At 41.7% G+C, this 15,594-nt stretch overlaps 1 protein-coding gene across 16 annotated transcripts in view; it reads right to left on the reverse strand.

Annotated features, from left to right (window-relative positions):
- Rap1gap2 (RAP1 GTPase activating protein 2) overlaps positions 1 to 15,594 on the reverse strand; it is a 241,080-nt gene that overhangs the window by 51,694 nt on the left and 173,792 nt on the right. For all 16 annotated transcript variants that reach the window (XR_263756.2, XR_263755.2, XM_013503479.1 and 13 more), the window contains 4 exons: positions 7,604 to 7,648; positions 6,850 to 6,882; positions 6,254 to 6,466; positions 4,112 to 4,215 (listed from right to left, as the gene is read on the reverse strand). Coding sequence is in view for 14 of the 16 variants with exons in the window: in XM_013503479.1 (XP_013358933.1) it covers positions 4,112 to 4,215; positions 6,254 to 6,466; positions 6,850 to 6,882; positions 7,604 to 7,648 (395 nt within the window). In the remaining 2 variants the exon portion in view is untranslated. The remainder of the gene's footprint in view (positions 1 to 4,111; positions 4,216 to 6,253; positions 6,467 to 6,849; positions 6,883 to 7,603; positions 7,649 to 15,594) is intronic.

Below are 15,594 nucleotides of genomic sequence, written 5' to 3' on the forward strand. Positions count from 1 at the left end.
CTTCCTTCCTTCCTTCCTTCCTTCCTTCCTTCCTTCCTTCCTTCTTTCCTTTCAAACTTTAAACATCCTGCTGTCCCACTGTCTTCCCACACTATTATAACTAAGGAGAACTCTGCTCTTGGCCTTGTCACTACTTCAAAGCCGATCTGTCTTTATCCTAAGTAGCTTTAATATATTTTTAAACTTTTGATTTTTGATATTCTACTTCGACCCATCTGGAAGTACTATTTTGTTTTGAAATTGGGTTCAGCAGCAGGTTGTGTACCTTATTCAATTCTAAATTATTCTCAGCTATTACCTCTGGGTACTTGTTCCCTAATCTCCCTCTCCTTTTCTTCTGAACTCCTTTGAGGCTAATGCCGAGGCTGCCCAGTCTATTATCCATATATCTTATCTTCTTTTTCATATACTTAATCTCTTTATCTGTGTGTGTTCTGGATGAGTTCCTTGGGACTATCTTCTGATTTACAAATTCAGTCTTTGCACAGACTAGATTTTATCCTATGTGTCATTTCAACCACTCTTTTTTATTTCTAATAATTCCAATTGTTTTCCTTATATCTCCATGTGGTTTTGATTTATATCTCTCTATTACAATCTAGTACCCATTTTAGAGTTATTGTTCATCCTCTGTCCTTAGGATCTTAAGTATATTTAAGTCATTTTGAAAGCATATTATTTGCATTTCATCAGCAGTTAATCTAACTTCTCCCCATTTGTTGGCATTTGGGCTGTCTTTCTTAATGTCAGTTTTCCCCAGGTGTTTGGAATATTCCACCCACTCTTCTCTATTCTCAGTGCAAGACACCCTGGTTCAGTTCTCCTCACGGCTGTTCATCTGCACAGCTCTGGAGGTGCCATTTACATTATGCTTCTGGTGGCCTGGATCACCCCCTGGCTCATCACAGCACCTTCCAAGCCATTCTCCATACTCTACCAGAGTGACTGACTATATTACAGATCTGATTGTGACCTTCTCCCTTCCACAGCTTTCCTACTGCTCTCAATCCTGCACACAACTCTGACGCTCTTTCACACTCAGGCCATTTTGAGCTTCCTTCAGTTCTCCCTCCCCAGCAATGTTCTGTATCACTCTCCCTAGCCTATGACGATCCATGCCTACAAGATGGTAGGTCTAACAAAAGGAATAAGAACATCTAAGACAGCTGGGCGTGGTAACACGTGCCTGTAGTCCCAGCACTCAGGAGGCTGAGGCAGGAGGATTACTGTGAGTACAAGGCCAGCCTGGACTGCATAGTGAAACCCTGTCTCAAAAAAACAAACAAACAAATAAAAAATATTTAAAACACACTGAATGTTCTCCAGGGCCAAGTAACAAAGTGGGAACGTACTCCTCACAGTATCCCTACCAAAGCAGAAGTCTGGCACAGATCAAGCGCTGGTTAAGCAAACACTAAGTGAATAATGCATTGCCTCATATTAGCCATCCTTACATTGGTAGAGTAACTTTTCCTTGACTACAGTGAATGGAGTATCTGGGACTGATACTTGGTTTAAAATGTTTATTTTGATATTCATAAGAAATATTAGGTCCTATTTTATTTTTTCTTTTTTATTTGTATTTCGCTTGCCTTTTCTTTTTCATGAAGATCTTTTAGGCCTTAATAAATTAACTGGGAATCTTTCCATATTTTTCCCTTGAATAGTTTAAATACTATAAAATATGTTCTTTAACGTTTAAAATGCCTAGTTGAAAAAAATCTAAACCTAGAAACAGTTGGAGAGATAATTCTTTGAGAACCTTTATTATTTATTCCACAGTTACTGACATGTTTGGGTTTTTTACCCCACCTTGAGTACATTTTTTTTTTTTTGTTTTTTTCCCCGGGAATCGAACTCATGACCTTGCGCTTGCCAGGCAGGTGCTGTGCCTCTGAGCTAAATCCCCAGCCCAACCATCTTGAGTACATTTGATAATGTATCCTATCCTTCAAGGACATCTGTTTCAAGTAACACTACTGTAATAGCTTGAACCAAACACAGAGTCCTTTGATAATTATTTAATCTTCATGTCTGTGGGTATATGTCTCTTTTAGACCTAACTGTGTACATTTTTACTTTCTCCCTTTATCTATCTGACTAGCTAGTTATCTATCTTGTTTTATTTTCCCCCAAAGAAACCTAGGTCTATTTATCAAATTTTGTGTTCTTCATATTTCTAATTTTCTTCTCATCTAATCTTTGTTAATTCCTTCCTCTTTCTTTAGATAATAATACTGACAATAATAATACCAGCTACCATTCTTAAATACTACAATATGTGAGGTTCTGATTTCTTCTCAGATTTTAGGCTGGAGGTCTGGTCCTTATATATTTGGGACATCAGTTAAATAATCCAGAAGTCTGTGGCAAATGAGGAAGAAGCTGGGACAGAAGTCACTGCCAACAAGTGAATTTCATCTCTGGCTAAGTTCTTCTTTGATTTTGGTGAAGTTGCCAGGGCATGAAGCCTAGTTGTTATGCCTGGCTTCCAATTTCACCTGGCAATCATTCCAAGCGCATGATGCAACTGTGCAGCTTCCTAGCTGGTATATGGCCTCTCTCTGCCACCCTACAACATACTGGCTTTCTACAAGGGAGAGCCACATTTGAACTTGCCTTTGGGCTCCCTAAGATACTGATTGCAAAAGCTCTTGACCCAAAACAATAAAAGCACTTCTATGCAGAAAGATCTCTGCTTATGCAGGGTTCCCCGTCACTCCAAAAGAGTATGGGGTCCTTCCGGAACCTCCAATTTCATATTTCCGTATTACTCTGCTTTCTAAGGAAGGGGAACTGAGGTTCAGCACAGTATCACCTCTATTTTGGCCCTAACTGTCCCACAGATTATAATTTTTAAAAAACCACCAAAGTGTGTGTTGTTTTCTCTAGCTTTCTCTAGCTTTCAATGTTGATGCAGCATTTTAGTAGACTACAGCATTAGGGAAGGGGGCTCAGATCCTTGAGTTCAGTTGTGGTCTTACTCAGAGATCCCATGCAATCTTGGTCTCATTTTTATTAAGAAAGGTAGCAATTCTCTCTACAAGGGCTTATCTAACTAGAACTCCTATTTGGAGACAGGATTCAGGTATCAATCCCTCAGATAATTACCTCTGGCTATTTACTTGACTCTTCCAGGCCTTGCAAATACTGTCTACCCAGGAGAACCTCTGCAAAGACAACTGCTTCCTTTCTAAATAAGAAGCAAACCACAGCTGGATGTGGCTGAGGATTTTCTCAAACCACACTACCTCCTACTGCTCCCAAAGCAAGGTTACATATTCTTATTCCTTCCCATATTTATTTACTTTGACAAATATAGATTGAGAACTTGATAGGCTGACAGCAGTCTCCTAAGGACCAGCCAGCCCTTGGCTTTCTGGCCTTCCTGCCCCAAACACCCCTCAACAGGGACAAGAACAGACTCCTTTGGGATCCCACAGCATCCTGATCATAAGACTAATAATATTTGTGACTCATATTAAAATTCTGTTTGGGGACTGGAGATATAGCTCAGCGGCACAGCACCAGCATGGCAAGCGTAAGGTCCTGAGTTTAATTCCCAGTACCAAAACAATAAGTAAATAAATAAAATAAAATTCTGTTTTTCTCTCCTGCTAACCATAAGCCTTTAGGAAACAGAAACCAGGCCTTGGCCATCACTGTATCCCCCATTCTTACCCCCAATTCCTGGCACAAAGGAGGTTTTACACAGCATGTTAGCTGAACCAAACAGAAATAAGTACCAGTTCCTGACCTTGAAGAGCTCATAATCTGTGAATAACACTCCAGCTTCTGGAACATGGCATACATAATGAACACTTTGGGGTCCACCTTCCGGTGGTGGTCACCATAGGAAGTGTTATGGTCAACCCTCCCCAGGACATGGACCTATTGTCTCAGCTTGAGTCATTGCTATTCTATCTCCCCATCAGTCTCTCATAATAAAAAGAGGCAGGTAGGGTCTGTTCTAGGTGACTTTGAGAATTGCACCTGGGTCTCTGTGCCTGGCAACTTCATCTGCAGCTCCACAATTCCAGCAGGTTGGTCCCTCCAACTCAGCCAGACCAGACTGGAAAAGGTGTGGCCTGGACCAGTGCAGCAGCCCTACCTGAGAATGATCCGAAGGTACTCAATCCCCTCTGCTTCCTCACACTTGATGGACAGGATCAAGTTTCCCAGGCTGCTGCCAGTACAGTAAAAGTTTAGATGATCCTAGAAATAGAAATCAGGATGAATGGAGCCTCCAGGAATGTCCTCCCAAACTACCACATCACGAAGAGGGAGAAGCCCCACAGAAATGAGGGAGCAAAGGATGCTGCTGCTGCTGCTGCTGCTGTTCCTGCTGCAGCAGCTATTTGACGATGATGACGACAACGACAACGATAATGATGATGACCACTACATTAACAGGCATCTCAGGATATGCTAGGCACTATGCTGTGGGCTTAATAACCACTGTCTTCTCTAACCCTACCAAGACTGTACCCAGGAGATGAGGTCATCACTCTATTCCACACAAAAGGGGAAACCAATGACCAGGTAAGTTAAGTAATCACTCAAGGTCACACAACCAGTGAGTGACACATCCAGGATTCAAACCCACATCTGTCTCAACTGTTCACCACCAGATACTGAGCTCACTTTCTCACTACTGGAGAACCCACTCACCACTACAGAGAATTTGTGAAAGACAGCTAGAAGGAACCCAGCACGTTCACTCAAGGGAAGCCAAGAGGTCCTCGGCACCAAGGGCACGCTCTATGACTCAGCAAGCACCTACTACAAACACAGAGGCTGCCTGGACTCCACTCTAGGCCCACTGAATCAGGCTGGGGCCCTGGAATCTGCGTGTTAACAAGACGCCCTGGAGTTTAGTGGTTTGGGGTACAGCCTCCTCTGAATGAGACTCTGAAGAGCCCAAAGCTTTTTCAGAATCTGCCTTCACAACCTGGGGGATCCTAGCCAATTCTGAAGAAGAGATCATAAGAGGCATGATCAAAAATACAGTGAATGCATTCTTTGCCATTTGTTTGTTTTACAATAAAAGACACTTTGACATTAATCCCTTTCAAATACTCCCTCTCCCTTTGAATACACTTATCCTATCATTTTTCCACTTTGCAAAGCAGTTCTGGAAGTCTTCTTGTGTGAGTGTCTTTAGTTGTATGCTCCTGGCTGCCTCCATGTCCTGAGTCAATTCAAAATGTTTACCTTTCACAGTCATTTTGAGCTTAGGAAAGAGCCAGAAGTTGCATGGTGCCATATCTGGTGAATAAGATGGATAAGGACATACTCATCAACTTTTTACAAACCTGTCTTTCCGCTGGGGATTTAGCTCAGCGGCACAGCACCTGCCTGGCAAGCGCAAGGTCGTGAGTTCGATTCCCAGTACCAGAAAAAAAACAAAAAACAAACAAACCTGTCTTTCCATCGGATGGCACAAGACAGCAGCATTCACTGTATGTGAGATCATACCTTGTAAACATTCATGAAAAAGAACTTCCAGAACCGCTCTAGAAAGTTGTAAGGACAATGGAATTAGTGTGTTGAAAGTGAAGGGAAGTATTTTAAGGGGAATTAATGGCAATGTGAGCCAGGCATGGTGGCACACACAGGTAATCTCAGCACTCCTGAGCCAGAGGCAAGAGGATCACTGTGAGTGTGAGGCCAGTCTCGGCTACATAGTGAGACCCTGTGTTAAAAAAAAAAAAAAAGGCAATATGTATTTTATTATAATAAATTACTTTAGCATTCACTGTGCATTTTGATCACAGCTCATATTTAAAGAAATATAAATCTGCCACTCTGAAGCAATCAGAGGCTCACAGCACACCATCCAGGCCATGTACTACTCAAGAGACCTGTCTCAGCGAGATCACGAGAGATGGCTAGCTAGTATGCAGATGAAGAGACATTTCCAAGGTATAAGAACATATTTTGCCTTAACAGTTAAAAGTCCATCCCAGCCTCCTTCACCTCCAAACACTTCCCTCCTGTTACCTTCCACAGCACTTGCTGGAATGCTTCCCACAAGGACCCTTCACAGGGGTCCTATACTGCCCCTGCCCAGCCCCAGGACAACGCCAGGCAGACCTCTCTAAATAAGAGAGGCAGGCAGCAAGGAAGGGGACAGCCCTGAAATGCCAAGGCAGAAATAACAGAGGGGGAACCAGAGACAAGACCCCTGGGCCCCCCAGGGTACTACTTCCCTCTCCAGCAATTCTTTTCTCCCAGAGCCCCTGGGCCTCACCTTCCCCAAGAAGTGCCTGCGGTAGGCTCTGGCCTCGCCCTTGCACTCAAGCTTATAGCCAAATGTGTTGGGGCTGAACCCGTCCTCTTCCTCCTCCTCGCACACGCTGCTGCCCAGTGATGTCGGTGTGCCCACGTTCTCTGGGTCCTCGATCCAATAGCCGCCAAACTGGGGCAGGATGATCAGAGGGTAGGGACCCCCCTTCTCCACAACCTGAAAGCAGAGGGAGGGTCTTGCCTTGCAGCCACTCTAAGACCACAGGGGAAGTGGAAGGCACCAGTAGTGTCCCCACTTCTACAATGCTCCAAGGAGAGGAGCCTGGTATCTGAGAACAAAGGCAGTAATGTGAATTTCTAACTTCAACCCCACAGCATCTCCAGCTTCACTGGCCGACTCTGGGACACAGGGCTGCAAGGCCTGGATGGGCACCCCCAGTTTAAACATAGGCAATCTCAGGTCACAAAGGCAAAGATGGAAAGAGGCCTCAGGCCCAAGTCCCAGGTCCAAGGTTCTCCTCTATGCAGGTTTAGGAAGAGCCATCATCTTCCCAGGGCTGGGACCCAGATCAGGCTGCAGTACAGCAGGGGGGCGCCTACCTCATCAATGCTGGGGTACGGAATATAGTCATCCTGCAAGACAAACCAGACAATACCACCATTAGTCCCAGGAGCTCCCATAAAGCCAGACTACTGTCTCCAAGTCCCTCTTTGGGGTCTGGGGAGGAGTGTGTTTGGGGACCTAGAACTTCAGGGGAAGCACATGAGATGGAAGAGCAGCCTAGAGGCAGCTCCAGGCTCTGACATCTGAGATACACCGAGCTCCTCTCCAAATTGACAGAATCTGACTGCAAACCCAAAGAGCTGGGGATGCAGCATATGAAGATCCTGACTTTGCCTCCCCCTGGTGAGACCAGCTCATGCTCTATGGTGCTAAAACAGGAGGCTGTAGTCTCAATGGGCAGCCCTCTCCAGGTAACTGAGCTAACCTTCAATAAGCTACACCCTTGGGCCCTGGAAATGGAACCCAGAGATGAGCACTGATGGAGTCTGGCAGCCCTGAGCACCACAGGTACAGGTACAGAATGGGCTAGGGAGGAGCCAGCCAAGTCACCATCCTAGGGTCTCCCCAAGACCTCCACGCCAGTCTACTGTGAAGCTGCTAAAAGGTGTTCAGCCAGGGCCCACTTTGCTGCCCACCGGGCACAAGTCTGAGGAGGGCACAGTCCTTGTGCCGAAGTTAGGCAGACATGAGGCAGATGAGCCCAGCATGCTCACTGCTCCTCCCCCAGCCCCTCCCACCCAGGTACCCTCCTCAGGCCCACCTGGCCACCTCCTCAGCCACCCAGCCCACCTTGTTCTTCTGGGGTCCCGGCCTCTGCTCTTCAAGCTTGATCCCCTGTGGAAACAAGGAAAGAGGATCCATGGAAGCAAAGGTCTCAAAGAGGGGCTCACTGGCAGGGTCCCTGGGCACCTGACCCCTCTGGAGTTAGTGATGAGGACAGCGTGACGGCTGGCAAACACCAGGCCTTCACAGTTCCCACACCTTGCGGCTGTCAGTCCTCACAGCTGCCCCAGATGAGGCAGTGGGGAAGCTGGGTCCAAGTTACTAACACGGATCAAGTTACTAACCTGAACTGTGTGCTAGAACCACTGGAAAAGATTATCTCCTTTCTGGGATTGCTAACTTGTAGGAAATAACTTAAGTATCTGGGGAGTATGAAGAAGGCATAGAGAAGGAACCAAGAGATGAAAAGAGAGATGCCTGCTGGGTGTGGTGGCGCAGCCTGTAATCCCAGCACTTGGGAGGCTGAGGCAGGAATCGCCACATGTTCGAGGCCAGCTTGGGCTACATAATGAGTTCACGGCTGGTCTGAACTACATGGAGAGACCTTGTCTGGGTGCAGGGGGAGGAGGATTCCTTACAAACAAAAACCAGAGAATTTTGGGAAAATGGTGCAGTGGTTAGCACCAACAACTGAGCCTCTCCAAGATTCAGAATCCAGATGCTGGAAAATAATAACTTGAAGAAGAAAAAGAAAATAGATTCCCAGGAATCAGGAAGGCTCTGACAGGAAATGTAAAACATAAAGCACAACTGAAGAGAGAGCACACAATGTGGAGAAGGGAAGGGACAATCTTACTTTCTCCCCAGCTCCCAGCTCATTGCTCTGGCAGAAAGGAGACCAAATCTACAGAGACAAAGTAAAAGCTGGGGAGTACAGAGGGTTTCAGGGAGACACGGTGCTAAAACACACTGGTGGGTGTTGTAAGATGTAGGCAGAGCATGGGATTCTGCTCCTACGTGAGCCCTTCAATAGGTAACAGCTGATGAGTGACTCTAGTCCAAGCTCCCGCCACATCCCTGGAGAGAGTGCTTGGCTGGTCACCACTCCAAGGGAGGGCTGACTGTTTGAACCCAGGACTCAGGGCAGTAATGGAACACCTTCACTTCAGGGCTCCCAGTGTTATACTCTCACAGTGACTAGAAGACAGTCAGCAGAGACAGCCGTGGTCAGGGAGCAGTAGTCACACAGGGGAAAAAAACACTCCCTGAGGGGTTAGAGCTAGAGGGCACAGGCCTTGCGCCCACATCCAGAGGCCAAATGAAGCCTGAGTTGTTCTCAGTGTGAAAGTCATGGCATTGGTGCCCTCACCTTAAGCATGCAGCCTGCTGGTAGCTGCATCTAGCATGGATCTGGATTCTCACTGCCTCCCTTTCCTGCCAGTGTGAACACAGACACATCTTGACTTGGACACTGCCCCTAAATTGTAGATCCCAGAAGAAAACCACACATTCAAAATCACAGAGAAATATCTCTCTTTTGTTTGTGGGAATGTGTACATTGTTTCCTGTACATTGTTTCTTTTTCCTTCTTTCCTCCTTTCTTCTTCACAAGTTTATTGGGGGGCTTAAGGAATTTTCCTTTGTCCTTTTTTTCCTTGCTTCTTGTCTCTTTTTCTTGTCTTTTTAGAAATTTTTTCTCTTCTCCCATTTAACTTTCCTTTAATTTTCCTCTTTTATGTTTGCCTCCCATATAATTTCTTTTTTTCTTTTCTCTTTTATTTCTCATCAGTTTTTTCTTTTACCTTTGCCTACCTGCAGACATCCTTCTACTCCACAATAAGCTCCTTCGTTCTACTCCTCTCTCCTCCTTCTCATATCATATACTTTAATGTTTCAAATTGTTCCTTTTGCATTCCCCCACTCCCAAATCTTAAGTCTTTGACAGTATAGCCACAAAGCTGTATTAATCCTTGATAGTTATTTGGCTCTATGAAATTGCTGTTGAATTCTTTTCTGCCATTGGTGGAGATACACTTGTCACATTTGGTATATTTTTTGTTGTTGTTGTTTTGTTTTCTTGGTACCAGGAATCGAACTCAGGACCTTGCATTTGCCAGGCAGGCACTTGTGCCACTGAGCTATATCCCCCGCCCACATTTGGTATGTTAACTATAAATCAGTACCTGGGTTGTCATAATGTTTGTGGATTTCTTCTCTAGGATAAAGGGTCATGTGCATGGATTGTTTATTTTTTTCAGCTCTACCCTTATACTGTATTAAAGGGTAAACATCATGAAAGAACCCAGCTGCTTACTTGAATTATAAAATATGACTCCATATGAAAATAAAAAACCATTTATAAAATCTCTGACAGTAATAATGCAATATACAAGGCATACAGCCATCATACAAGCAACAAACTCTTGTACAAAACAAAAATATTTTAACACCTTTAAAATTCTCAAGTCACAATTAACATCTCAATTAGTCAAGCATCAGGAATCTGCATTAGTGTTACTTTATATACGAAAAGACATCTTTTCACCAGTCATTTTCTTCTGATGTCTCTGTCCAGAATTGTACTGGTTCATGCTTCTCTACACTGCCCCCTCCATCATTTCTTCAGATCATGGAAATTAAATTTGCTGAACACTAGAAATCTGTTGATAGGGTGTTGTATAAATAATAACATTTTGTGGTTGACCAGCTGCAGTTAAGCCAGTTGGTAACTGGTTAGTGAAGGCCTCCTACGTGAGCTCCTGAGTCCATCCATAGATGTGGCCACTCTTCTGATTCCCTTCTCTCCTTTCATAGCCTCTCTAAACTTCTGAAGAAGGTATACTTCAGGAGCATATTTTTTGGCAATTTTTGCAATCTTTCCTATTCGAAGTATAGCATTTTTCATTATCTTAGCCACACTTGCAAATGGAAGATAGATATTTTGTTCTCTGAAGCTTTCTTTCAACCATTTGTGTCTTTATGATCACACATGCTTCCCTCAGTATTGTCATGAGGCTATATCACATAATGACTTCCTCCAATGTAGTCCGCAAAAATTCCTAGTTGAGAAGCACCTGCGGTAGAACTGTGCTGTCCACTGTCATGAAATATTGTCAGAATTCTGTTGTCAGTGGTGCTCAAAAACATATACCTAAAAAGGTGTCCAATCTTGACCTATTGTTAACCTCCAGGGAAGCCTTAGTTGGTCCCATCTCCAGAATGAGCAAAATTTCTGTGAAAGAACCAGTCCAAGTACAAAGCCCTTCTTCCAGCACTCAGCCTCCCCTTCCTCTGCTATAGGCCACTCTCGTTGGCATGACACCCTCCCTCTGCAACACCTGTCTGTGCATACATGCAGCACTGCCCCACCATGACCCCACTCAACACAGTGCAGCTTCCCCACATGGTTGGTTCTTATGGTATATTGATATCTATTGTGTCTTGGATGATACTGCTGTAGTTGATTTGCTTGTTATTTCCAGGGTTGCACAATTGTTGCTGTTTTTCTACAAGCCAACACTCAGATTGCCTTTGTGACATTAACATAACAGAATACATGTCTAGAAAGCTGAATGTCAGGCTGATTATACTGCATCCTCCCCTCCCAAGTTACTGAGATGGTCAGATCTAGGGGCTTTAGCCACACCCAAAGTACATCACTGAGAAGTGACTAAAAAGATCTCTATACTAACACAAAGTCTTTACACTATAAACATCTGCAAGCCTCATTAAAAAATAAAACAAGGATAAAGACATGAGAAGACAAGGCAACAAAATGCTTCCAAAAACCCCCAAAGCCAACCTGGGAGACATCAAGAGGAAGAACAGCATATGCCACACACTGAATTACTCAAGGATAATAGAGGAAATTAGAAAACAGATCAAAAAGAAACATGGGGGGGGTGTCCCATAAGACATAATTAGATAGATAAAGAAAGTAATAACCAAAATGATCCAGGAGCTTTCAGAAGACACTAATAAAAAGCTAGATGAGCTAAATAAAATGATGCAAAACATTAATATTCAGCTTAACAAAGAATCAGACTCTAAAAAAAGGTTTCAATCAGAATTCCAAGAAGTTAAATATTAAATTTAAAGAACAGGCAACAGAACTGACTGATGTGAGGTCAGATTTTCAGAATTAGAAGACAGTGATGCTTTCAAAGACCAACTACTCAAAGACACCTTAAAAGCAACAAGAGAACATGAAAAATGGATCCAACAGCTGCTAGATGACACAAAGAAGACTAAGAATGATCAGAATAAGTACAAAATCAGAAGACAACACAAATGGCATAAAAAACCTGTTCACAGAAATAGTGGCAGAAAACTTCCCAAATACAGAGAAAGAAATAAACAGATAAGTGAGGCATACAAAACCCCAAATAGCCACAACCAAAAAAACTTCTCCGTACCACATTATATTCAAAGTACCAGAAGTTCATTACGGGGACAAAATCTTCAAAGCTGCTAGAGGAAGCCAACAAATGATATATAAAAGTAAACCCATTAGAATTACAACAAAGTTCTCTATACAAACCTTAAAGGCCAGCAGGGCTTGAAGTAAAGTGTTTTAAGCCCTAAAAGATAACAACTTCTAACTCTGACTTATGTATCCTATGAAACTTTCCTTCAAAATTGATGGTGAAATAAGGTATTTCTATCATAAGGAGCACCTCAAGAAGTTTGTGACCACCAAACCAGCATTACAAAAAATTCTCAAGTATATCCTAGAAAGAAACAAGCCAACAATGCCAATAAGTCAAAAGGAGTGAATATACTTGCAATATGAGCAACTAAACAAAGGAAAAAAATAAGGGAATCAGCAACAGGAAAATAAAGCAGTAACAGGAATAAGTCAATACCTCTCAGTAATAATTCTCAATGTGAATGGTCTCAATTCCCCAATCAAAAGACACACATTGGTAGAACAGGTCAAGAAATAAAACCCAGCAAGATGCAGTATACAAGAAACACATTTCATTCAGCAAGAAATTCTCAAATTAAAAATCAAAGGATAGAAAACAATATTTCATGCAAAGCCAACTTAGAAACAAGCAGGAGTAGCTATCCTAATTTCACACAAAGTAGATTTCAAGCCAAACTGATCAAAAGAGACAAAGAAGATCACTACATATTGGTTAAGGGACCTATTCAACGGGAAGAGATAACAGTTATAAACACATACACACCAAACACCAGTGTGTCCAACTTCATAAAACAAACATCAATGGAAGTAAAAAATCAGACAAACACAAATACAATTGTAATGGGGACCCTCAATACTCCACTATCACAAATAGAAAGATCAACTAGACAAGAAATCAACAAGAAAATATCAGCATTGAACCAAACCTTCAAACAAATGGATATAATAGGTATCTACAGAGTTCTGAACCTGACCACAACAGATACACAGTCTTAGCAGTATATGGGACATTCTTGACAATGGACCATATATTATCCCACAAGGCATGCTTATGTAAATTAAAAAGAACCGAAATGATCCCATGTATATTATCAAATCATAGTGCAATGAAGTTAAAAATCAATGGGAAAAAAGAAAGAAACTACACAGAAACTACATCAACACATGGAAATCAAATAATATCCTCTTGAATAATCAATGGGCCACAGATGAAATTAAGGAAAAAATTAGACAGTTCCTACAATCAAAAGATAATGCTAGTATGACATACCACCATCTATTACCACTATGACATACCAGTCCAAAGAGGGACGTTTATAGCAGTGAATTCCTGCATCAGAAAAACAAAGCAAGCTAAAATAAAATGTACTTCATGGTCCAAGAAAAATAAACAAAAAATTCAAAGCTAGTGTGAGGAAGAAAATTATCAAGATCAGACCACAAATTAATGAAATTGAGACTAAAAAAACACAGAGAATCAATGAATCAAAGAGTTAGTTGTTGAAAGAATAAACAAAATAGACAAACCTTTTGCAAAATAAGGAAAGAAAAGACCCAAATCCATGGAATTAGAAATGAAAAAGGCAAAATCACAAAAGATGCTGAGGAAATTCAGAAGATCTTTGATAACTACTCTGAGAACTTGTAGTCTAGCAATGAAATTGAAAAGGTAATCTAAAAAAATATCAACAAAGAAAATCTCAGGTCCCAATGAATTCTACAAGAACAATCTAACACTACAAGACAATCTAACACTGACACTTCTCAAACTCTTTTTTTTTTGTTTTTTTTTTTTTTGTTTTGGTTTTTCTGCAGTACCGGGAACCGAACTCACGACCTTGCGCTTGCCAGGCAGGCGCTTTTGCCGCTGAGCTAAATCCCCAGCCCCATTCTCAAACTCTTTAATGAAAATGAAAGGGAAACAGTACTCCCAAAATAATTCCTGGAAGCAACTGTCACATGGATTCTAAAACCAGATAAAGACTCAGTGTCTTTAGTGAACTCTTTAATGAACACAGATGCAAAAATCTCTGTAATAAACAATCTCTTTAATGAACACTGATGCAAAAATCTTCAGTAAGATACTGGCAAAAAGAATTCAGCAAATCATGCACCATAACCAAGCAGGATTCATTCCAAGGATGCAAGGATGGTTCAACATATGCAAATCAATAAATGTAATATACCACACAAACATAAGAAAGGACAAAAATCAAATGATCATTTCAATAGATGCAGAGAAAGCATTTGACAAAATCCAACATCCATTAAGAAAAAACCTTGAAAATACATATAGAAGGTCTTTACCTCAATCTGACAAAAGCCATCTGTGACAAACCAATGGCCAACATCATACTAAATAGAGAGAAGCCAAAAGCTTTCCCTCTACAATCAGGAACAAGACAAGGACATCTACTATCACCACTCTTGTTCAATATAGTTCTCAACGCATTAGCCAGAGCAATCAGGCAAGAGAAAGAAATAAAAGGGATACACACACAGAAAAAAGAAGAAATTAAATTATCATTATTTATAGATAACATGATCCTCTACACAGAAGACCCCAAAAAGGCCACCAGAAGATTCCTAGAATAACCAAACTCAGCAATGTAGCAAGATACAAAATACCACAAACACATCAACAGTAACAGTATTCCTGCACACACAAAATGAACTCACTGACAAAGAAATTAGGAAAACAATATCATTTAAAACAGCATCAAGGAAAGTTAAATACTTAGGAATTAGCCTAACCAAGGAAATGAAAAACCTCCACAATGAAAATCATAATACTTTTTAAAGTGAGATCAAAGAGGACATCAGAAAATAGAAAGATATCCCCTATTCCTGGATAGGCAGAACAAATATAGTCAAGATGGCTATACTTCCAAAACAGTTATACAGATTTAACCCAATCCAAATCAAAATAACAACAACACCCCTCATCGAACTACAGAAAGCAATAATAAAATTCACATGGAACCAGAAGAGACCTAGAACAGGAAAAGCAATTCTGGGCAACAAGGACAAGGTATCACAATCCCCCACTTTTGAGTTACACTACAAAGCTCCAGGGATAAAAGGAGCATGATATTGGCCAAAAAATAGACTTGTGGATCAAGGGAACAGAACAGAGGATGCAAAAACAACTTCAGGTACCTTACCTTTGACAAAGAAGCCAAATACTTTTGCTGGAAGAAAGGTAGCCTCTTTAAAAAATGGTTCTGGGAAAACTGGCTATCCACATGCCAAACATTAAACCTGTATATCTCACCATGCACTAAACTAAAATCAAAATGGATCAAAGATCTATGTATTAAAATAGAAACACTAAATCTGCTGGAAGACAAAATAGGTAAACTCTTAAAGACATAGATGTAAGTAAGCAAAGACTTTTTGAACAGAACCCTGATTGCACAAGAAATAATAGCAAAAATCAACAAATGGATCACATTAAACTAAAAAGCTTCTGCATAGCAAAAAAAAAAAAAAAAAACCCACCAAGAAAGTGAAAAGATAACCTATAGGACAGGAAAAATGTTTTGCCAGCTACTCCTCAAAGGACTAATATCTATAGTATATAAAGAACTCAAGGGGCTGGGGATTTAGCTCAGCGGCAAAAGCGCCT

The sequence above is a fragment of the Chinchilla lanigera genome, unplaced genomic scaffold, assembly GCF_000276665.1.
Source record: "Chinchilla lanigera isolate Chin_1 unplaced genomic scaffold, ChiLan1.0 scaffold00080, whole genome shotgun sequence".
Classification (NCBI taxonomy): Eukaryota; Metazoa; Chordata; class Mammalia; order Rodentia; family Chinchillidae; genus Chinchilla; species Chinchilla lanigera.